The following is a 25,005-nucleotide window of genomic DNA, read 5'->3' on the forward strand; positions in this document are numbered from 1 at the left end:
ATACTGAAGGAAAGCAAGGTATCCTCAAAGATCCATTTCCCTTTGAGGTAAATACTTTTATCTTATTTTAAAAAATTCGAAATCTCTATAGATGATTGTTTTAAATTTTATAACAAAAACGAGTGTGTTAGGAGGAAAAGAATGTAATCGTTGGATCAAGGCAAGTTTGATGTCTAGAAAAAATATTAATATAAATAACTGACTAGACAAATTGTTCAGTACCCTGCCATAATGAAAAACCAGTCTTTTTGGATTCCTTTTTTCATTCACACTTAAGAGCCTGAGCAAGAGTGTCTAATATGCTGCACGCCTTGAAAAAATAATTGATTTTGGTATTTGGGAATTTGTCCTCTGGGAATTAATTTCCAAGTATGCTCTCCCTTTATGGAGCAATTCTTATGAGTAACCCTCTTGCCAAGGGGTTTCCAGCTTGATATTACCACAGACTGCAATTGCAAGAATATTCCGTAAGAAGAGGGTATTCTCTCGGGTCCCATGCTATGTGTCTTTTATGGATCAAATTAAACTTTCCTTCTAGAAATCAGTATCAAATATGAATTAGAGTACAGACATCATGTGCTCATGGTGAGGTATTTTGCATTTGAGATGAAGTTTTGCTACTTTCTCTCAAGGTGAGAAAAGCCTGGATTAATTCATGGTTGTAACTGGAGAAGAAAATATTTTATAGTGTAATGAAGTCTTTTAATATAAAAGTGTCTTCTGAATGTGACCCAAATGCAGCATGTTAACAAAGTTTTTCTTTTCTTTTGTCAGAGTGATGTCCAAGTACATTTTGTTGGTGAGGGTTGTAAAAGTCCTGTTGAAAGTTTCTGGAACGGGAGTAGTATGATATTCATTATGGAGAAAATTGTAAGCATTGGTTTATTTAAATCTAGACTTCTCAACTTCTCTGGAAATATATGTTCAAATATACTCTAATCTTTAAACCTACGTGTGCGTTTCTTTGAAGGGACATGAAGAAACTGATCAAAATGAAGCACCTGAAATAAACACTACTGATCTTCCTGAGCTTTCGCAACTCAGTAGTTCTGGACCAGTTGCTGTTTCTGTTACAAGAGCAAAGTAAGTTTCCATAAAGTTGTCATTTTGCTTAGAAAGAGCTCACACTATTCAAGACAGGAGTACATTCTGGTGCAGTAATATAACTCATTTATTATAAAATAAACAAATCATAGGAATTTGGAAAACAGCTTGAATTCTGTGCACAAATGTATATTTCAGACAGATTGTAAGATAAGCAAGGAAATATCTACGTTTCTCATATTTTCGTGTTATCTTCACCATTATTAAAAAAAACAAACAAAACTGCCTGTCAAAAGCATGAGCCAGGAAGAGAACACTGAAATTGACGGAAAGACTCCTTATTAGTGATAAAAACATATAACTGATCTCATCTTCATCAGAAAAGAAAGATGTGGTATTAGCCTAAAGTAAAATCCTGGTGTAGACAAAGTGGGTTGTCGTTTTTATATGACTTAACAGTTTGAGTTAAAGACTGCATGGCTCAATATTGAAAGAGTTTGGGGCTGTAAATACATGTTGACCCTTTTGTGCTGAAGTGACTTTTACTCTGTATAGGCATTAAAGAAGAATTTCCTTTCTTTTTACATTTTTTGCATGTTAGATCAGATCCAGAATACTTTGTCTGACCCCATAAAATCAGCAACTTTTTGGTGTCTATATACTAATGGGGGGATGATTATATTTATTTATTAAAAAAAAAAAAAAAGCAGGGGGTTCATACCCATTGGAAATGTTCTTTGAAGATATGATATACTAAAGCCCTACTCTTTGAAAGGTGTTTTTGACCAGTCTCATTAAGTCACATGGGATGACTGTTGTGTAAGTTTAGAATGTAAATATTTTCTTGATGTATAACTTCAGCTCAAAGTGGTGGTCACTTTTCCAAGATAAAGTGGTTGAATTTTTAAAAAAATTATTAATGAAAGATAACAAGATAGATTTAATTTGAAAAACTGAATTTTCAAAGGTTTAAATGATTTTAATGAGTTTAAAACAACAAGAACTTTGTTAAACTTGTATGTGATGTATCTTAAATAAAGGGTGTGTTTGTAATTCTTTAATGAAATGTTTTATTATTTACTTGCCACTTCTGTGTCCCTTTTTTCCTACCTATAAAATGAGAATAGCAAGACTGACCTTCTTTGTAAAATACACTGAGATCAATATATCACTTTTACTGTTTCGTTCTGTTTCAGAGTCTAGAAAAGGATTGAATGAGTGCTTTCCTGCTAATGTTTTTTCTTTTCTATTTTTTATATCTAGGCAGCTGATTTCACTGTATACAATCACGCAAAATCCATTCATGACCCATTTGAAAATAAGCAACCCAATTGTGCTTCCTCCCCTGTGGGTAAGATGTGATGGATCTGATCCTGAACACACCTATTGGCTAGGAGCTGAACCTCTCAAAACTGGGAACAAAGTCACAGGGATCAATCTCCATACAGTTACATGTAATGGTAAGGTTCTCCTAGCTATAATGATATACACAAAGTTAAGTAAGGGGAGTCTGAAGGAATGACAAAGTATTATGACTGGGACTGTTGTATTTTTCCATGACATCTGCTCACCTTTGCTCTGTGATTCGAATTTTCATTTACAATAAAAAAAGAAAATCTTCCCTTTAGGACAAGCGGTGTTTAAAAAAACAAACAGACTTTAAAGTGTGTTTTAAGTTTAAAGTGACATCAAAGGAACGCTAGTATAACTCTGATGGTCCAGAGAATATTGGACCAGCTATATAGAAAAACTGTATAAACCTGTATAAAACTATAAGCTATAGATGCAAACATGTAATTGGTCCAGTAAAAGGTATTGCCAAACAAATCCAGTTCTTACCATGAAATCAATATAATCAATTCTTATGCAGGTCTGTGCTCAGCCATGGCTGACATGCTAACTTCTTAAAGATGGTAAATTGCTTCCATTTATGCTATTGTGCTGTGGTAATTGAAGCTTACTATATATTTAAATGTCATTGTTCATTTTTGTTATTGATTGTACGAAAGCAAGAAGGATCATTGCATTTTGAAGAACAGTGTCACTATTTAAGCATGACATTCAAGTTGTGGTTAACATTTTTTGAAAGTCTCTTTTCCTTTTCAAGGTCCTATAGCTGATAAAACCTGTTTTGCAACTCTAGAAGAACTCAAAAAGGCACACAAAATCAGGCATCACTCATCTGTGGTGGGTTTTTCCTGCTCTTCTGCTCTTCCATGTTGTGTATTTCTGTTTATAATTACAAGTTAGATGATTGTATTTGTGTATTTTTGGAGAGGTTTTTAAGAAGTTTTGTAGTTGGTGTTTATAACTTGGTCTCAGTCTAGGGGAGAGTCCTGCTAATTCAGGAACCAAGAAAGATGTGCAGCATCTAACCTATGGAACGCCTGCATTGTTTGTCTGACACAAGCCAAATTTTATTTTTAAAATTCTTTTAAAGGTGTTTCATATTGTTTGGAACTGTGCCCAGATCTATTCTGTTTGAGCATTTCAGATTTTTTTTGCAAACTGTGTGATACAACTTTTCTGGTGAAAATAGCTTTTGAGAGTAGTGAGACTTGATTTAATAAATCTGTTTAAAAATATGTATTATAGGTGACCACCAAAGGCTTTGCTCAGTATGAGCTCATGAGGTCTACTGCACTGGAAGACACTATTGTAGAATCCGAGAGTAATATATATATTGATATCACATGGAACAGTGTGGACAAGATTCTGCAGACGCCTCCTCTCACTTCAACAGCAACATTGGTAAGCATGCAACAGACTCTGAGTCCACTCATCAGGGTGGCCCTGATGCCCCCTGGCAGCCACATGGCTCTGGCTATTCAGGGTACTCTCATGCCTTGCAGATGTTACTCTTGATCCAGACATCAGCTTGTACGGGCTTCAACCCTCTTGGCTTTGGCCCGCTGGTTGCTTTAGCTGGGGACTCCTAAGACTCCTAAGACTTGATCCACTGGCTCTGGCCCAGCTTCTCAGCCCTGGCCTCTCCTCAATCATGCTTCACTCTGTCAAGGCTCAAGCTCTGGCCCTCTTGGCCATTAGCCCGCCCCTGCCTTGCCTTTGGGGTGTAGGTTCTGGCTTCCTCAGCCCTTAGCCTGCCCCTGTCTTGCATTTAGGACACAGACTCTGGCCCTCTTGGCTTTAGCCTGCCCCTGTCTTGTCCTCTGTACACTCAGAACCTGGGCTTCCACCCAGGTACACCCTGTGTGGCCTCCAGTCCTCCTTCGGTGGTAGTCGTCTCTAACATAGAGAGTCAGGGGAAAAAAAAGGAAGAGAAAACCCAGTCCTTCTGGGGACCTACAAAACCAAAATCAGATGGGACTCAGAATTGTCCCCACCACAGGGTAAACTTAAGGAAAGCAAAAGGAAAAAAGGCTTCTCCATCTGCATAACAGGGCTCTCCTCACTGTCCCCTCCTAAGCCCCGCCCCTTCTGGCCAGTTCACCCTGTCATACCCAGAGTTCTTTCATTGGGCAGTTCTGCCCTGTTTGGGTTTACTGCACCTGCTGTAGGGCCACTAGTGACTGTGGAAACCCTGTCTCCATTCCCTTTATTCTGCATCCCATTCCCTGTCTCTGCTCACAGTTCCCCCTCTCTGAGCAGCAAAAACTCTCTCCTTAAAGACCTTTGCAGGTCTTGTCTGTCCCCCAGCCTTCTCCCAGTAACAGGCTGAGGGTTCCCTGTTACAAAGTGCAGCATTCCTGTCATTGTTTCTTATGAGTAACACAGAGAGCACAGAAATTAAGTTGATTTTTAGTGGTTACATTATTTATTCAATTACTACATTAGCAGTAAGGTATGTTTATAACTTCAGTATTAAATTCTGTTAATCTAAATTCCATCAGCTAGGGTTTTAGCAAACTTTAATTTCAAAATTAGGGTCTGACGTGGCCTTTCCAAATTTTCAGAATATCAGGCTGGCATTGGGAGATCCCAGGAGTCCTATATACCAGCTATATAGAGAACTGCAGTTTCTCCTGGTAAGTAAACACATGAGATCCTCATTTCAAATAGTTGTGGTTGTCTGTATATCAGGAATGAAATCTTCATGCTTCAGTTGCCTATTTTGTATGGAATTCCAGAGCTATTTAAAAGTTTTTTGGAAATTATATAAGCATGCAAATTGCAAACATTTCCCTGCAACTTCAGGAAATGTGGAATCAAGCACTCTAGTCAAGAAACCTCAGAAATTTATAATCCAGGGTTAGTCTTGATAGGATTTCATGCCAGATTGTTGATGCATCCCAAATTCAAGGCTGCATCTCAAATTCTTGATGGTAGAAATTTCATACAGCACTTAATTTTGTTGACACATTTACATTCATTTTTGTATTGTATACTATATGCAGAACAAACAAAGTTAGTTATTCTGGAATTTTTATGCTGCTAGGTTTTGGCTGAAGGCATGAAGACTGGTGTGACTGAGTGGCCAGAGCCTTTAGAACCTGAATCACCTGTTGAACTTGTGCAGGAACTTCTGGATGGTATTTGTTTAATATAAGAAGCTATGATTGGGTGAGATTGTAAAGAGGAAAATAAATCTTGTAAGCACTTTTTTTTTGTTGAAAAGAAATGGAAAGAGGCTCGAAATTCCACATTAAGATATTAGAATTGGACGTGCTAACTTGTAATGCGCTGTGATTCATAAAAAGTATTCCAGAAATAGGTTACTGACTTAGGCCATACACCTAACTCTTCTGGTGAATGTACAGTAGTCTTTCTACCTTTGTGGAGAATAGGAGGGAAAATCAAATTAAATAAAAATAGGAACTGTTTCTAAAAAAACTGACAGATTTAGAGTTCAGAACAAACACAAACATCGTAGCTGATGCTTTTCTAAAGTGACTGGTTTTTCTGGAATGCTGTGATAATTTTTTTCTTTAGTGCCTAACTGAATTATGACCAGCAAGCACAAAAGCATCTTGTTAGAAAATCTAAACCAGGGGTAGGCAATGTTTTTTGGCCGGAGTGCCTAAAAACCCACAACGTCTACCTTGGAAGGTGCCGGAGTGCCGACATGCCAGAAAAACAAAAGCCGGGGGGGGTGTACATGGCAGGATGCACCGCATATTAGTATATTTAATAATCATAAATGTTGCCTTTGTTCTTCTGTACTTTTTTTGTTAAGGATGTTGCAGTGAGAGAGAGGGAAAAAAAGAGAAATAAGAGAAAGGAGAGCAGAGAGAGAACCAGGCACATACACATGCACACAGAGAACCACACACACAGAACCACATGTGCACAAACACAGAGAACCAGAACAGACACATGCACACACACATCCAGAACCAGACACATGTGCACACAAGGCAGACAAACAGAACCAGATGCATGGGTGCACAGAGCCAGGCTGCTGGGCCACTGGACAAAGTCTGACCCAACAATGTCCTGGGGCCTGCTGGAGCCCCTTTGCTTCCCTGGGGAGCCAACTCCGGCATCAGCTCCATGCTGGCGGTGACTGTGTGTGCTCCTCAGAACGGACAGCGGGAATAGGGTCTGACCCTGAGGCAGTGCAGCCCTCCCGTTGTCTGCTCCAAGTTGCATGTGCAGTCACCACCAGCATGGAGCTGATGCTGGAGCTGTGGAGCCTGGCACAGCCGTTTGCAGCCTGCCGCTGCTTTCTGCAGCTGCCCAGAGCCCAGGCTGGCTACAAACAGCTGTGCTGGCTCTGGAGCCCAACCATCACCTCTGTGCTGGGGGTGGGGGAGAGACCAGGGTTGCACTGCCTCAGGCCCCTCCCACCGCCTGCTTTGAGGCGTGCATGCACGCACAAGTACAGAGCTGATGCTGGAGCCCAGCGCAGCTGTTTGCAGCCTGCCTGCTGCACCCAGCCCCGGCTCTGGGTAGCTGCTGCCAACCATAGAGCCTGGGCTGCTTGCAGCAGGGCTTGCAACTTCCTAGCCGCCTGCTGGGAGCAGCCCAGGTTCTGTAGTTGGTAGGAGCTGCCCAGAGCTGGGGCTGGTGGTGGCGTGCTGAGCAAAATGGCCTCGCTTGCCATGCTTGGCACATGTGCCAGGGGTTGCCGACCCCTGCTATAAAGTTTTCATAAACATAGATAATAAACACTGGATCTAAAACATAAGTGCAGGGGGAGTCTTCTAGTATAATACTGAAATTATCTACAAATAACTCTAAGAGGGGATGTGTTTTTATTTTTTTATATGTGTGTTTTATATATATATAATATAAAATTTGTGTGTTATTTATATATAATTACACACACGATGCATGTAGACATTATCTATTTGTCTGTTTGTTTGTTTGTCTGTTTAAAAAAGTAGCTATAATCTGTGTGTGTGTGTGTGTGTATGTGTATAGCCTGTCTTATTTTAGACTGTACGCTGATTTGTAGATAATTTTAATGTTAATGCCTGTCCTCTAATCCTAAAAGAATGAATGTGTATTGAAGCAAACCAGCAATGTGGATTAAACAGTAGGAATCAGAACTCGCAGCAGAGGTGATATCTTTTATTAGACTAACTAGATATTTGCAAAAAAAAAAAAGCGTGCAAGCTTTCAGGCACGCACCCTTCTTCAGGCATAGGAGAATGCAACGTTTGTAATATTTCTCCTGGGTGTGGAACACTTAAACAGTAGGAACATTTTTTTTTCACCCTTAGGCTAGGGACAGAAATTATACACAAAATGGTATAAGTGATAGGAAACCGGTTCCAATCTGTAACACAACAGAAGTTCAGTGCACATCAACCACTTTCAAAATGACTAAAATGAGTTTAAAATAAATCTGGTTGGATGTAGTATCAGACTGAACTGATTTAGGTTAAATCTTTTTGTTGAACTGTCCCAGATCCCCTCCAGATTCAAGTTAACTCACAGTCCTCCAGCACCTGAGGATGCTTTGCACCTCCCTGACAAACCTCCCCTCGCAGGGTGGATGGGTTTGCCTTGGCCCAAGCTGTCTGCTCCAGCTGAGCAGGAAGATGTACTCTAGTGCACCCTAGCTTCTGGCCTGGGTCACTACGGGCATACGGTTGCATTTCCAAAATCAAAAGTGACTGTCTGTTCAATCAACACAGCTTCAGCTAACGTGCAGATTGAATCAATTCAGCCTCATACTTTCTGACTGCCTATACTTAGCTTTAGTGACTAGAGGATAGTTATTAACAAGTTGTGCCTATAGGTGAGAAAACAAATTAAATTGTATTGTTAAAAAGGGACCCTCAGATAGAAACTTATCTAACAAGGACAGTATGAAAATAGTATAACACATTCTGCTATTAAGCAACTTAATAGTTGAGAACAAGAATAATTTAAATGCAGAATTTTTGTGATGTTTCTCAACATAAAAAAACCTAGCTTTTTTTTTTCCTAGGAAGGGTGGGTCAACCACAGCAGTATTATGAAATGTAAAACATATGTAAATACTTGGACACAAAAGAGAAGGGGAGGATTTTTTCACAACCCCAGGAAGAGGCCCTTAGCAATCCAAATGACTCTAAGTATCCATTTTTAAATTGTGGAAACTTAGAGAAGAAATTACAAAGAGTTGTGTGATAATCAGATACTGTGTGTTAATTTTATTGTACTATTGCATATCAGGGGTTTAAGCTGTTCAGCTGTACAAATTTTTAATTTTGCAATTCTTTTTCCCCTGCTCTAGATTTAAAGAGTAAGCTGGATGGTTTTAATACTGCAGTAATTAAAAATGATCCTGAGGTATGTGGAATTTTCAGCCAACCTCACTTCATTTTTTCAGTGTCATCATACTAGTCTGAAATGGTAGAGTTATTTATCTGTGCATACTGAGGTGTCTGACTATTTCTGCTAAGTAACGACAATGGAAGAGATTTTCAAAGACACACGTGACAATTTGGTATCTCATTTCAGTGGAAAATGTCACATGTACCTTTTGAAAAATATCCTTCTGTCTTTTAAACATTTCTTCCACTCCTTTTTTTTTAACCATTACAACCAACAGTAAAGGCTAATTGTGATCTTGTTCAGTGGACATCTGACAGCTCTGAGGGATGGAAACCAATTGGGTTTGCTTCCTTTTTTCCTTTCTTTCAGTCTCTCTGTTGGTATTGCATCATTTTAACCTTCCCTGACTCCCTTCTCTTGCCTCCAGTCTTATGCTGCTGGTACCTTCTTGCAGGAAACTATTTAGATGTGAAGAAGGGCTTGTCTGTATCCCTCCTAACATTTGGTCCAATAAAAAATATTAGGGCTGGGCAAAGCTTCGGTCCCTGATTTCAATTTGGCAGAGATTCAGCCCGATTTGGTGGCTGAATCTCCGAATATGAATAGAATCAGGAGACCCTTTAGTATCTCCGAATCAAATCGGAACCCTCCAAATTGATTCGTAGAGACTCGATGATTCGGACATAGACATAGCTTTAAATGTTTTTTCTACATGCCTGAAGGTACCAGGCGTGGCTCGTGAATGCTGCAATGCTGGGTCGGATGGAGCATCCCCAGAAGCACAGGGTACTCCCTAGCATGCTTGGCAGCAGACCGAGAACTGGACTAGAAGCACTTCCGGGTCTGCCGAGGAGTGCGCTGGGGGGCCCTCCCGTGCTCCCCCCAACTCTGCGACTGATGCCTCCTGGGTCGGGGGGGCACCTGTGGTCCGCCCGCAGCTTATCGCCGAGCCAGGGAGCACCTCACCAAGATTTGGGGTGAGGTGGGCATGCTAGAAGGGAAGGACATATTACAATGGGACCTGGACAGGTTACAGGGGTGGTGCTGCTCTTAGGCAGTAGGAACCAGCAGCATGCCTATAGACTGGGGAGCTTCCTTCTCGAAAGCACGGTGGCAGAAAAAGATCTTGGAGTCATTATTGACTCCAAGATGAACATGGGCCGACAATGTGAGGACACGGTCAGTAGGGTTAACTGTACCATGTCGTGCATCCACAGATGCATCACGAGCAGGGCCAAGGAGGTGATCTTTCCCCTCTTTGCAACACTGGTCAGGCCGCAGTTGGAGTACTGCATCCAGTTCTGGGTGCCGCACTTCAGGAGGGATGTGGACAGCATGGAGAGGGTCCAAAGGAGGGCCACTCACACGATCTGGAGACAGCAGGGCAGGCCCTACGAGGAGAGGCTACGGGACCTGAACCTGTTCAGCCTTCACAAGAGAAGGCTGAGGGGGGATCTGGTGGCCATCTATAAATTTACTAGGGGGGACCAGCGGGGATTGGGAGAGACCTTGTTCCCCAAACGCTTCCTGGAGTAACAAGGAATAATGGCCATAAGTTGTTAGAGGGTAGGTTTAGACTAGACATTAGAAGGCAGTCAGGGCGCTCTTCACAGTCAGGGCGGCTAGGATCTGGAACCAACTTCCAAGGGAAGTGGTGCTGGCTCCTGCCTTGGGGGTCTTTAAGAGGAGGCTTGACGTTTACCTGGCTGGGGTCATTTGAGCCTAGTTTTCTCTCCTGCCCAGGGCAGGGGGTCAGACTAGAAGATCTACAAGGTCCCTTCCGACCCTACATCTATGAATCTATGGCCGAATCGCTGACTTTCCGAATCAATGAATCAAATCACTGGCCCCAGTTGGGGCCAAATCCAAATTGAATACGGCCTGCTTCGCACACCCCTAAAAATATTACCAACATGGATCCTTGCCCCTCACCCCAACTCTACCTTTGACCTTTTTGACAGTTTAATAATGTTACATGTGACTACACAGGGGCCTTTCTGCAGTGACATGACAAAAGTGGCTTGCACCCTGTGCAAATCCTGTTGGGGTGTGGGGGCAGAAGGTGCAGGGGTCCTATCTAGTACAGTCCCTGGAGGGAGCTGCTGCTACTGCCACCCTGCTGGTGCTGTTATTGCCACTGCCGCTACTGTCACATGCTTTTCCCATCCCCGCTCTTGTTCTTAAAGCAGCAGCAGCTTGGTGTCTGTGCACCAGTTCTTGATGCAAGAGCAACATTACGTGGGGCTGCTCTTGCTGCTGGGGATGGTGGACAATTTTGATGCCCCTCTCACCTGCCCATAATGCTACTGCCTCTCTGTCTTTGCTAGTTCTGGTTCAGTGGGGAGAATGAAAGAGGTACGGCACATATAGTTCTATGTCACGCTTCGTGTTATTATTTTAATCCATTAAAGAAACTCAGACCATGTTTTAAAGTCCTTTCTGAGGATACTAATAGCTTAAGTCTCTTTTCCTTCCACCCCACAAATAGTCCAGACTTTTTTCTTATTGTAGATAACTTCAGTCAAATAAGTGCATTTTCCATTTTATTCTGAAGACTGTGGTAAAATATGACTGTATACCAACAAAGCCATACACTTTTGTTCTAGATCAAGAGTACAGGAAAACAACCATTTGCTTAGAGTAGCATTGCAAGATATATATGAAAAACAACCCCCCGCCCGGAAAAATAAAATGCGTATCATCTGTAAATCCTCTGCAGCAGATGGGGCATTCAATACCAGTGCTTCTCTGCTTTTATCACTGCAGCAGTTATTCTATTATTTTATAGTTACGCTAATACAGCTAATCATAAGGCATGGCAGAAGGACAGGCTTGAGGGAGACAAAGACCGTTTTTACTCATCCTGTATAAACATTCTAGTCAAACCTTACTTTGCGCTGACTCAAAACGCTTCCTCTGATATTCGTCTTGTTCTTGTGGCTGGGAACTAGCCTTTTTTTAAATGTTAGGACAGTAGCTAATCCCTAATTTAAGATTTAAAAAAATATTATTACTATGAAATATCAGTTTGTAGAACTACTGCCTGGGATGGAGAAGAAAAATCTTGTAATTAGGCTGGCCTGTTGGAGAGAATTTGGATTTATATGGACTGTTGAATGTTAAGAAATGTTAAGCTTTTCTTTTGCTGTAGTTTTTTGAAGTACACCTCTTTTTCAGAAAGTCAAATGTGACACTGCTGCAGTGGACAGTTCAATAAAATCACTCTTTAGTGAGCGAGGTGAACTGGATTTTACTGAACAATTGTGGTGCAAAATGAGAAGAAGTAAGTGTATTGCTGTTTTTCCCACTGTTCTGTAAATTTGTACGTTTTCTGTATTTGCTTTTATTTGGGGAGATGGATGTAACGTTTTTCCCAAGCTTTAAAGACTTACTGACTCTTCACAGTGGTTATTTTTTAAAAGGAGAGTGTTTCATCAAAGATGGCATCCTTTAAACTATGCTTTAGGAAAGGCTGCTGAATTGTAAAATTTCTGGTATATATTTTCATTTTGCTAAATTCATTGTCATTTTTATAATCGGTATAGTTCTTTATCTAAAGCATCTTACTGTGTTTCCGGAATTTATTTAAAGTAGATAAGAGTTTCTGAAAACCTATTTGCAGTCATGGAGTCATACTAATAATATCCATTATTACTTTTGGACTATCATGTGAGAGTAATGGCATAGAAGTGGCATTTTCACTTGTGAGGTTGACTTTGATATTGTGGCCATTTCTTTCCCATGTGCCATCGTAATCAATGCCTTGGTAACATCAAAAGACGACTGGAAAGGTTCTCTACATCAACATGCTGTACTCAAACAGTATCATCTCCTGAAGACCTCTTCTGGTGCATAATACAAATATTTGTTTCTTAATTACATCAGTCAATGAAGAGGGTATAGTAGCTTTTAGAGAGCATCTGTAAACATTGGTGTCTGTTCACTAGGCCTGCGCGAGCTGGCAGCGATCCGATCTGGATTTGGATCTGGTTGCTTTGGATGGCAGTGATCCGATCCGGAGCTCCAAACTGGGTTTCCACCTCGATCCGGCCGAAGCTTCAGAGCTGCCTCGGAGATCCAGTCGTAGGGTATAATGAGGGAATCAATGAAATATCTATAACTTTGTTGTTTTTTTTGTCTAATTTGGATGAAACTTGCAGGGATGGTAACCTCTGCTGGGAGAATGAAACCTGCCAAGTTTCAAGAAGATCGGTACAGGGGTTTGGGAACTGTACCCCAAATTCTTGAAAGCCAAACTCATGTCACGGCTATGTGTTACACCACGGGGGGGGGTCAAAACTGCAGGGGTGGTGGCCCCTGGTGAGGCCACGGAGCCTGCCAAGTTTCAAGAAGATTGGTGCAGGGGTTTGGGGGGAACTGTACCCCAAATTCTTGAAAGCAAAACTGTCACATCTATATGTTACACCACAGGGGGGTCAAAACTGCAGGGCTGGTAGCTCTTACTGAGGCCACAAAGCCTGTCAGGTTTCAAGGAGATTGGTGCAGGGGTTTGGGGGGAACTGCACATCAAGCTGCGGACAAGCAAAACTCATGCCATGAGTGACCCTGTGTGTGTTAAGGCGCAGTGGGATGACAGCTGCGGGGATGGTGGCCCCTGCTGCGGCCACAACGCTGCCAGCTGTTGAGGAGATAGGTGCAGGGGGGTTCTGGGGCCCTGCACCCCTAGCTGCTGACAGGCTCATGATTGATTGATTGATTGATTGGTAACTGGTAACTGGTAACACAGTAGCTTAGCAGCCAGGCCCCTGGTAGTGTCTCCCATGCCCCAAGACAGACACAGTCAGTTTCACAAGCACCCATGGCACGAGTTTTGCCCGTCAGCAGCTAGGGGTGTAGGGCCCCAGAACCCCCCTGCACCGATCTCGACAGCTGGCAGGCATCATGGCCACAGCAGGGGCCACCATCCCTGCAGCTGTCATCCCGCTGCACCTTAACACACTCAGTGTCACCCATGGCACGAGTTTTGCTTGTCCGCAGCTTGAGGGGCAGTTCCCCCCAAACCCCTGCACCGATCTTCTTAAAACTTGGCAGGCTTTGTGGCCTCAGCGAGAGCTACCAGGCCTGCAGTTTTGACCCCCCTGTGGTGTAACACAGACGTGACAGGAGTTTTGCTTTCAAGAATTTGGGGTGCAGTTCCCCCCAAACCCCTGCACCAATATTCTTGAAACTTGGCAGGCTTCATCCTCTCTGCAGTCTACCACCCCTGAAAATTTCATCCAAATCGGACAAAAAACAATGAAGTTATAGATATTTTATTGTTTCCCCATTATATGCTATGGCTGGATCTCTGAGGCAGTTCCGAAGCACTTCGGAAGCTCCAAACCGCTTCGGGAAGCCTAATGAGGTCAGTGGTTTGACCCGGAGGTGCTGCTTCGGATCCCAAAGCGTCTGAAGCTTCTCTGGATCCAAAGCTCTGTCCAAAGCCTCGCACACCCCTACTGTTTACTTCAATTTGTTGCCTGAACTGGACTCTGAAAGGCTTGATATAGTCTGGGATTTAGCTGAGAAATTACCTCTCTCCTTACGTACTGTTATGCTAGCCATAAGCAGAATTCCTTTTACTGTTGCCTTTTTGGGCCTTGAATAGGGTTGTTATCCATAGAGGACCACTGGGTAACCTGTTCACGGTGACTGTTTGACAACTTTATGGTGCAGTGGTAGACCTTTTGGTTCGTTTAACATGCATTTAAATTATTTTTAGTCTATTCTTAGCAGCAAAGCTATGGGGGTTTTGAAGCTGCGTGGCATGTGCTGACCAGTATTTTCAGTGAGCTAAATACACAGATGTTTCTGTAACCATTATAAATAAGATACAAAAATACCTTCTTTTTTCCCTTAAGGTGTCACTTCCTATCAAGACTTGGTAGAGTGCTTCACAATGATCATAAAATCCCTCAAATGTGGTGAGATACAGCCATGGGTACGTATGTGCTGCATGATTACATTTTCATGAAAAATATGTATTGGGTTGCATGCTAAAATCAAGATATAATTACTGTAGAAATGAGGAAAAGTTCACAAATAATGTAGAGTTTGGTTATTAAATGGTTCACTATTTGGTCCTGTCTTCATGGTATCCTATATTGTAAATTTCTTGTAATATTATAGATGAAACAAAAAAGTCTTATTTTTTAGATTCATCAAGGGAGTAGCAGTTTACTAAGCAAATTGATTCAACAGTCTTACCATGGAACAATGGAGGCTATTTCCCTCACTGGTATCACTCCAATTAAAATGCTTCTAGAGATTGGTCTGGACAAAATGAAAAAAGATTACGTCAGTTGTTTCATAGGTAAGTGTGCGGTTTCAGGAGCTAGCTGAAAATTTACAGGAAAAGATCACTTTTTTTCCAAACAATTCATCACCTTCTAGATTTTTGTTAATGTTAACTCCTCTGATGATCAGTCACCTTGGTCTTAATAATATCTACTCTATAAAAATAATTTATTTCCATTTGAAGTATATTCTTTCTCTTAAGTAGAAAAATTAAAGCATCTCAAAATAGCTATGTTTTATAAAAGTAGGCTGTAACTTTTCCTTTTTGATCCATTTTTACTCTGAAAAAAATCTGGATGTAGAAGTTGGAGTAGAACATCAGTATTCTATTTACAGAGCTGTTTTTTATTTTGTTTTGTTTTTGCATATAATGGCCTCCATCTCCGTAGTTTAAAAAGGGATTGCAGGAGGGAGGAGAGACAGATAAGAATACTGACAATATATTTTTTTAAGTGTAAGTCATTCAGAAATAACACCTTGAAAAAAAAGCTAATGTAAGATTATTTCTAAAAAAAAAAGTTTCATAGTTGGTCGAGTCGGAAGGGACCTGAGCAGCTCATCAAGTCCGACCCCCTGCCCTGGCAGGAAAGAGTACTGGGGTCAAACGACCCTGGCAAGGTGTTCATCTAGTCTCCTCTTAAAGACCCCCAGGGCAGGAGCCAGCACCACTTCTCTTGGAAGTTGGTTCCAGATCCTAGCCGCCCTGACTGTGAAGTAGCGCCTCCTGATGTCTAGCTTGAATCTACCCTCTGCCAGCTTGTGACCATTATTTCTTGTCACTCCTGGTAGTGCTCGGGGAAACAGGGACTCCCCCAATGCCTGCTGGTCCCCTCTGACTAGTTTGTAAATGACCACTAGATCCCCCCTCAGCCTTCTCTTGTGAAGGCTCAACAGGTTCAGGTCCCGTAGCCTCTCCTCGTAGGACCTGCCCTGCTGCCCCCTGATCATGTGAGTGGCCCTCCTCTGGACCCTCTCCATGCTGTCCACATCTCTCCTGAAGTCCGGCGCTCAGAACTGGACGCAGTACTCCAACTGCGGCCTGACCAGTGCTGTATAGAGGAGGAGGATCACCTCCTTGGACCTGCTTGAGATGCATCTGTGGATGCATGACAAGGTATGGTTGGCCTTCCTGACCGCGTCCCCACACTGTTGGCCCATGTTCATTTTGGCATCAATAATGACTCCAAGATCCTTTTCTGTCTCTGCACTGATGAGAAGGGAGTTCCCCAGCCTGTAGGTATGCTGCTGGGTCTTCTTCCCCAGGTGCAGCACCTTGCACTTGTCAGTGTTGAAACCCATCCTGTTCTCATCCGCCCACCCCTGTAACCTGTCCAGGTCCAATTGCAACCTATTCCTCCCTTCCAGCGTGTCCACTTCTCCCCACATCTTAGTGTCGTCTGCAAATTTGAACTACGTCCACTGCTACCCCTGCGTCTAAGGATTTTGTGACCTGGTCACTGAAGGCCACCAGGTTGGTTTGACAGGACCTGCCTCTAATGAACCTGTGTTGGTTGCCCCTAAGCATAATCTCCCCTGCTGGCCCCTCGTGGACATGTGCCAGGATAATTCTCTCAAAAAGCTTACCCAGGATCAAGGTAAGACTAACTGGCCTATAGTTTTCTGGGTCCTCCTTCCTCCCTTTTTTGAAAATGGGAAGCATATTGGCCTTTTTCCAGTCCTCTGGCACCACACCAGAGCACCATGAGTGCTCGTAAAGCTGTGCCAGGGGTCCCGCAATGACCTCTGCTAATTCCCTCAGCACTCTGGGGTGGAGATCATAAGGACCAACTGATTTAAATATGTCCAGTCCCTCCAGAAGTTCCCTGAGTAGATTCTCAATGACCCTAGGCCTGGGTGCACCTCCCCTGGGGCCTACGGTGGTCCTGGTGGGGGTGTGACCCGGTTCCTGCTCAGAAAAATGGAGGCGAAGAAATTGTTAAATAGGTTAGCTTTGTCGTCTGGTGTGATGACCAGATTTCCTAGCGTGTCTTGTAGGGGCCCCGCGTTACCTGGTACCTTCTTTTTACTCCCCATGTATTTAAAAAAGGACTTCTTGTCCTTGATCCGGGTCTTTAGTCCCAGTTCCATCTCTGCCTTGGCCTTCCTGACTGCCCCCCTACAGCCCCAAGCAACGGAGGTATAGTCCTCCCTGGTGATGGCCCCTCCCTTCCATTGGGTGTACGCCTCCTTTTTAGCTAGGAGACATTCCCATATGCTTTTGGTGAGCCATGGGGGCTTTTGTGCCCTCTTGCCCGCTTTGATCTGTGTTGGGATTACTTCCCTTTGGGCTTGGAGGATCGTCTCCTTAAGGAACGACCACTCTTCTTGGACACTTGGCTCCCGTCCCCTCTGGGACCTCAGTGCCTCCCTGACTATTCTCCTTACCTCATTGAAGTCCACCCTCCTGAAGTCCAGGGCTGCTGCCTTGCTGCAGGCAGCAAGGTTACTTTAAAGTTACTTTAATAGAGTTGCAATTTTCTTTTCCATCCCGTGTTCTTTCTTTGTTTCTTCATTATGTGTTTTTGGTTTCCTTATTTGTTGTCACTTATTCTTATTTTTCCTCAGGACTTCTCTATTAACCCACTTTTCTTTCCCAAATCTCTACCACACTGCCAGGTTGCCTGCAGTCATTCTCCCTAAGTCCCCTACCTCTCTTTCTGCTGCTGCTACTTCTGTGGTTCTTAAAACATGGATAACATTGAATAGTTATGGTGGCCTAACTGGTCCTGACATCTGATACACCCCACTTCTGTTGCCCTTCTGAATTTCTGAGGCAAACATGGTCTTTTTTGTGGTAGATACTTCCAGTCAGTGTTTCTTTTAGTACATAGAGCAGAAAATACAAAGAGGTGTGGTGATTCGAGTGCTCCCTCAGTGGCTTCCCATGCAACTATTTGTCTGAAGTATAACATTTTTGTTTATGGGTTTTTTATTTTTATTTTTTAAGCATTTATATTTGTTTTACAGGCCAGGAACTTGCAACATCAACCTACCTGGTGAGATACTCGCAAATCTTTTATTTGGGAAGCAACATTCTTGGCATATTCTTGTTTAAGTTAATTATTCTCTCCAAATTCCTAAAACTTTTTTTCTGCACCATAATATGTATTCTGCAATGATACCTAGCTCTTAACCTTGTAAAGCTATTTTAGCTATAAAGACTTGCTTATTTTTCTTTAGCTGTGGTGGGGAGGAGAGTAAAAAGAATTTAGATCAAAGTTTGTGTGTCAATCTTGAGTGTCATAAACTTAAGTGCTGCTATCACTTGAAAAGTATAACAGAACTATCCCCAGGTTTATATAGGGACTTGTCTCCCAGTTTGGATTCACTTCTCAACTGAGTGGCTGTGGCTCTTAATTTTTCTTCAGTAATGGGGAAGACTTTTTTTTAATTTAGCTGTGGAGATGCAGGCTTCAAAACGATTGATGCTGGTGATAGGAATTAGCTGCTTGTGCATTACAGTACCCCTGAAGATGTTGTCTGATGCTTTTCAGAAGTTAGCCAGAAGGTAGGGGAAGGTGGCACCTTAGAGATTGACCTGTTTGGAGAGACGTAAGTTTTTATAGCTGACAGTCTACAATGTAATGTAGCATCTGACAAAGTAGCTGGTCTCGTGTCTTTCCAAACAAGTTAGTCTCTAAGGTGCCAGCTTGCCATGCCTTCTAAATGACTTCTAACACAGCTAACTGCCGTCTTTTTTCAGAAGTTAGTAGTGCTCTGACTTGGTGTTTGATATGCGTTTGCAGTGAGCACTGTCAAAACATGACAGGCCTAAAATTCTTTTTTTTTTTTTAATGTATTCATTCAGATTCACATTCTTAACCATGGAAATTTTGTCATTTAAAATTGAAGCTGCTGTGTGGATAAAATGTCAACATGTATCTGAGCTTAAAAGATGATGTAGTTGGTAATACTCCTATGTACAGGGCACTAGGCACCAACTAGTAAAGTTTTGGCCTAACTGATCACAAGAGTGACCTTGAAGAAAGATTGCTAGTTCATTTGTTCTGAAGTATGTCTTTTTCTCTCCAGGACTACTTCATTTCCTCATCAGTAGGTCTGCAGGAACAAATTCATCGTGTTCAGAAACTTCACCATATGCTTGAAATCTTGGTCAGCTGTACAGTCTTTCTTCAATTTAAACATGAGAACCTCTTCCCTTTGACACAGTTAGTATTTCATTTTCAGTTTTTTACATTTAAATGGATTCTCTCTCTCTCAACCCCCCCCCCCTTTACATAATGAAAATGCAAGCTGACGCATCTAATTTTATTGAAAATGGTTGTGGCAAATGAGCACTGCAGCCACAATGCTGGATCTTCCTATTTAATGTTCCTCTCTGATTTTAATATCCTGCAGTCTTTTCCTACCCATTTGTGAGGGATTTCAGGAAATCATTAAAATTCTTATTTTCCTTTTTGTTTCTAAGCTGACAGAGATTCTAGCCATTTTTTCATCATGGAACATGTAAAACAGGGTACTCATTAGAAAATACATTTACAATAACGGTGAAAACAAGTGAACAAGAAATAGAGATACTTTTTGGTTTTGAAAATTTACTTTCTCCTTGTAGGTTTGATTTTTTTTCTCCCTGCATGTCTTCTCACAGCTGCTTCAGGTTATGGCTCCAAAAGTTGCAAGTTTTTAGTCTGCTTTGGTCTCAGCTGTTAACCGATGGAAGTATTCTAGAATACAACTCCATTTGCTTAGCATCCTGTTTACCTTCAACTGTTTGAAACTTGCATCTGTGTATGGCATGGAAGCATAGCTTCAGTTTCAAAACCACTATAGAGGGAACATTTGTGAGGATGAAGTGTTTTTTGTATTACAATTTGTAAAGTTTTATTACAGATTTCATAGACATTAGGGCTGGAAGAGACCTCGGAAGATCATCGAGTCTAGTCCCCTGCCCCAGGGGCAGGAAGTCAGCTGGGGTCAAAGGATCCCAATAAGATAAATGTCCAAATGTTTTTTAAAGGAGTCCAGAGTAGATGCCTGCACCATCTCTGGAAGAAGTCTATTCCAGATCTTGGGGGCTCGGACAGTAAAAAAGTTTTTCCTTATGTGCAGCCTGAAATGGTCTTGGAGGAGTTTGTGACCGTTTGACCTTGTCATAGTTTCATAGTTGGTAGTGTCGGAAAGCACCTGAGCAGATCATCAAGTCCAACCCCCTGCCATGGGGGGCGACCTTCTCAGCACCACTGAGGCAGAAAGAGATCTTGGAGTCACTGTTGACTCCAGGATGAACATGAGTTGTCAATGCGACGAAGTAGTTGGCAGAGCCAATCGCACCTTGTCGTGCATCTGGAGGTGCTTCACAGACAGGTCCAAGGAAGTGATTCTCCCCCTTTATGCGGCACCGGTCAGGCCACAGCTGGAGTACTGTGTCCAGTTCTGGACGCCACAGTTCAAGCGGGATGCAGACAACCTTGAGAGTGTCCAAAGAAGAACCACTTGTCTGATTAGAGCCCTGCAGGGAAGGCCCTACGAGGAAAGGCTAAGGGACCTTAACCTCTTCAGCCTCTCCAAGAACAGGCTGAGAGGGGACCTTGTGACAGCATACAAATTCATAAGGGGAGAGCAACATGAAGTAGGCGATGATCTGTTCACCAGGGCACCCCCTGGAACAACAAGGATCAATGGCCATAAGCTACTGGAGAGTAGGTTTAGACTGAACAGTAGAAGAAAGTTCAGGGCTGCCAGGATCTGGAATGGGCTTCCAAGGGAGGTGGTGCTTGCCCCATCCTTGGGGGTCTTCAAGAGGAGACTGGACAGGCATCTGTCTGGGATGACATGATCCCAGGTTTGGTGACCCTTTTCTTTTCTGCTGGGGGCAGGGGATCGGACTAGATGGCCCATTGAGGTCCCTTCCGACCCTAGAATCTATAAATCTATGAAACAATATTTAATTCTTGTTATTATAGGTCCTGCATAAAATATTACAAGGAAAACCCTCTGGATGAGAAACACGTATTCCAACTTCCAGTGAGGCCAGCAGTAGTCAATAAGTTCTATCAAAAGTAAGCCATACCTCAGGTCTTGCAATACTGAAATTTTGGATCATGACTGAGTACATAATTGTTCATTTGTATTTTTGTGCTGTTTGATTCCTGCAGTGAGTACCCACAGATATGGAGGGTGGAAATAAGTAGTGGACATGGACAAAGGGAGATTAAAACAACATGGCAATTTAGCACTAGCGCTCCAGTTGAACATATGACTGTAAACAACTTAGGTAAGGCACCATTTATTATATGGGAAAAGGTTAAAGGGACACGGCCAACTTTTAATATTTTAATTTGTATTTTTAAATCAAGTTTCTTAAACAGCACCCTTGAAGGAGGATATACTGTATTTTCCTTGTTTATCAGTCTCTTCAGGAAGGGACAAATGAACTTTTTATATAAACAATGGGCATTTATACACATACATTTGTCTGCTCCGACATGCTGCAGATCTGGCGCCCACAACCTGATGTGCCTGGTGCTGTGCTGCATGCATTTGTATAAATGGTGAAATGTGTATCAGGGCTGAGAAAATGACAGTGGTGCACTTCTGAACTAAAACATCTTTGTGTTTTAGTTCAAAAGCGCGCTGCTGCCACTTTCTCAGTGCTGACGTGCATTTCACCAGTTATACAAATGCATGCGATGATGTGGCGCAAGCTTGTGTACAAATGCCCAGTGAAAGTGAAACAAAGTGCATCTGAATGTACAATGTAAACAGATGAAAGTGGACTTCCAGTTAAAATAATCTTTATATCTTACTTGTATCCATCAGAGGTACAAAATTTTCAGAGCTACCTATAATTTTTTAATATTCTACTGAAACCTGAAGGGAAAATTCATTTAAATGGTTGTTTAGTAACTTGTTCAATAGGATTGTTTTACATAAATGCTGAAATATTTTTCAAACCCCATTCTCCTGTACAGACCAAATGTGTCATTTGGCCTTTTGTTTGTTAGTCTGACAATGGTGGCAAGCCTTCTTATCGATATAAGGTAGTGATGCTCAACCTCTGGCCCACAACAACATGTCATCTGGCCCATGAGTCTCCCCACGGGTCCAGAAATTGGGCAGCAGGGGACCCATGGCAGTGTTTAATTGCAGCTGCCTTGCTGCCACATTTCCAGATCTGTGCTGAGTCCCATAGGCCCAGATGCTGTGGCCCTATGTACAAGATCACGCTGGCAAGCAGGTATTCAGATCTAGTCTTGGATCAGGGCTGTATAAATATCCCACATTTGGGATCCGGGCTGTGGATTGTCCTTGCATGCATCTCTAGCTTGTGGAGCCAGAAGATTAAATGCCACTAGGGAGTCAAACTCATCTGGCCCTGCAGACTGGTTGAGGGTCTCTGGGCCAGTCTGCAGGCTGGATCCAGCTGCACTGGAACCAGTAGACAGGGCCAGTCTGGTGGGGTGCCACGTGCAGTGCAATCTCCATTGCCACAGTTGGCATATGGTGGCCCTGCTCTGGGGCTTGTGCTGCAAGTAACGCATGATTCGGACCTGGCACTGCAAGTACCACAAGCAGCTAGGGGGTCAGCTGAAAGCACATGCTGCATGTGGCGCCGCACTAGACAGCCCTGAGAGCTGGTTCCAGGGCCCGTCAGGATCAGGTGCCAGGCTATCCATGTGTGCTGGAGCCACATGGATAGCCATGTGTGTTGGCCCCCTGTTCCGTGTGCAGCGCTCGTGCGCTGAGGTCCAGTTTGTGCCCTGCAGGCAGCACAAGCCCCAGAGCAGCGCTGGCGTGTGGTGTATGTGTAGCATGAATTGGACCCAGTGCTGGGGGCACTGTTCGCACTGCATGGGGCCAACGTGGGGTACTCAGTGCCTGGGGCACCCTGCCAGACAGCTTTGCATGCTGGCTCTGGCACAGCCCAGTTTGGACTAGCCTGTGCACAGGATTGGCCCACTGTAAGCACGCATACAGCTCACAGTCCGGACCAGCCCCCTGTGCTGTGAACAGCACATGGAGTGCCGGGTCCAAGACCCACCTTTCAGATCACGAGGTTCCCTGGGCCAGATCTAGCCCATGGGCTGTATGTTTGATAATCCCTGAAGGTATTGTTTCTTTTATTACAAAATAAATTTTCATTGCCTATCAACTTTAGTGGAACTTCGTGTTTGTAAGACGTTCTTGAAGTTTTGTCAAACTTTCCCTATGATCTGTTGTTTTTAGACTGCCATGTTTTCATTTAATTTCTTTTTTTACTGCAGGCTTTCTTTGTGATACAACAATTAATGGAAGCAGTGAAGAAAGAGTGCATTTTATTGCAATAGCTAAGTCCAGTCACGTGCATTTCACATGAAAGAATGCTGCTGAACAAACATGCTTATAAAGTATGTGGAAGTAAATGGAAGAATTTCAGCTTATCTGCCTCCCATTCATTTGGTATTTATTTGTGGTAGTGTATTTAAGATGCAACATATACAGCTGCAGTTCTACAGGACATGTACCATTTGTTTATTGTATAATATACAACTATTTGTTTAAAATAAACATACAGTATAATTCCTTTAAAAGCAACTGTTGCTATCTTGTGCTTTATACATTTTTTAAAAACTTTTATTTGAATAATGTTCTTCCTTCTATACATGTTTTAAAATTTTTGTTTCATTGCTTAAGAACACAACAGAGCAAAGATTCAAATTTGGAGCAATGCAACAGACCCAGATCAGACAATATTATCACATCTTCTCTAGTGGCACATGATAGAACTATCAGCAGACCTATTTGGAGAGTTATTCTTTCACTACTTATATAACCTACATTAAAATACTTTGGTTTTTTTCCTGACACTGCTTTTATATTTTTGAGTTGCTTTTGTCATCCACTCCAAATTCAACATTTCTTAAATATGAGGTGGATTGATTTAAATTGTGTTTAAATATAGCCTCTACATTACATATGATACTACTCTATGCTAACCAGAGAACATACATTTAAGTAATTATATAGTGTAACTAGGGTTGTAAATATCATTTAAAAATATTTGTTTAACCTCCTCCTAATGATATCAGTTAAACAATTCATTGATTAAATAACAGTTCTGACACAGCTGCTGCTGGGAGCTGCTCCCCACTCCCCAAACCCTTTGACTGGGGGAGGGTGGGGAGGAGGCAAGCCCAGCCAGACAACACTGTGTGAAGCCTTGCACTGGGAGGGAGGGACCACCTGAGAACCAGCAGATAATTGCTTAATTGGTGAGTCATTAAGCTGCTCCCTGTTTTCCACTAAGGCTATGGGTACTAGTCCCCTTTGCCCCTCTCCCCTTCTCTTCCTGACTCCTCCCCCTCTCCCTTCTGCCTGCCCTACTGCCCTCTGATTTCTGCTGGGGTACAGCAGGCATTCCTCCCCCTCCCCTTACCTAGACTGTACCCATCCAGGCTAAAAGATAACCCATAAGCTAACCAGTTATCACTACACTTATCAATTAATCGTTTAACCTTTCACATCCCTAAGTATATGTTTATTGAATAACTGGAGACGAGTTTTACTAACATTTAAGAAAAAATAAAGACCAGCTTTCACTCCCTTGTCATGAAAATAAGATTGTAGCACATGTATACATAGTTCGATCTTAAAAAATGAGTAATATAATCAGGCAAAAATATATTATATAAAAATAATTAAAGCTCAAGAAGACTCCATGAATTAATGAAATATTAAGCTATCAAAAGAACATAGTATGCTTATATGTAATATAGATTGTTTATACATTCAAATATAATTTTTAAACAAAGTTAATATTTTAATTTAAAAGTTCCAGTTTAAATCTGGGTCTTTTAAGTCCTCTCTTTTATCCACCCTGCTTGAATATAGGATGCACTAAATATGCCTATTTTTAACACACAACTGTCCTTAGAATTTGACATGCACACCTGTGGTGGTTTACTAAAGGAATCTTAGGGAAAGTTGAATATGAAGCTTGATATCATTTTTGGCAGGAATGATTTCAGATTTGCCAATGGCAGGTTACTCACCATA

At 42.3% G+C, this 25,005-nt stretch overlaps 1 protein-coding gene across 2 annotated transcripts in view; it reads left to right on the top strand.

Annotated features, from left to right (window-relative positions):
• The window catches only part of ZWILCH (zwilch kinetochore protein), a 25,814-nt gene continuing 809 nt past the window's right edge, over nt 1–25,005 (top strand). The window contains exons 1-17 of one of the 2 annotated variants that reach the window (XM_014518251.2): nt 1–47; nt 775–870; nt 971–1,083; nt 2,308–2,504; nt 3,152–3,231; nt 3,640–3,795; nt 4,959–5,030; nt 5,441–5,534; nt 8,672–8,727; nt 11,890–11,995; nt 14,574–14,653; nt 14,869–15,025; nt 17,977–18,005; nt 19,042–19,178; nt 20,934–21,029; nt 21,126–21,244; nt 23,235–23,357. In XM_014518251.2, the coding sequence (XP_014373737.1) occupies nt 847–870; nt 971–1,083; nt 2,308–2,504; nt 3,152–3,231; nt 3,640–3,795; nt 4,959–5,030; nt 5,441–5,534; nt 8,672–8,727; nt 11,890–11,995; nt 14,574–14,653; nt 14,869–15,025; nt 17,977–18,005; nt 19,042–19,178; nt 20,934–21,029; nt 21,126–21,244; nt 23,235–23,326 (1,608 nt within the window). In that variant the 5' untranslated portion in view covers nt 1–47; nt 775–846 and the 3' untranslated portion in view covers nt 23,327–23,357. Of the gene's footprint in view, nt 48–774; nt 871–970; nt 1,084–2,307; nt 2,505–3,151; nt 3,232–3,639; nt 3,796–4,958; nt 5,031–5,440; nt 5,535–8,671; nt 8,728–11,889; nt 11,996–14,573; nt 14,654–14,868; nt 15,026–17,976; nt 18,006–19,041; nt 19,179–20,933; nt 21,030–21,125; nt 21,245–23,234; nt 23,719–25,005 lie in introns of those variants that run through there. The other variant, XM_025199583.1, reaches the window with a different exon arrangement.

This window comes from Alligator sinensis, unplaced genomic scaffold (genome assembly GCF_000455745.1).
Source record: "Alligator sinensis unplaced genomic scaffold, ASM45574v1 scaffold210_2, whole genome shotgun sequence".
Lineage (NCBI taxonomy): Eukaryota > Metazoa > Chordata > Crocodylia > Alligatoridae > Alligator > Alligator sinensis.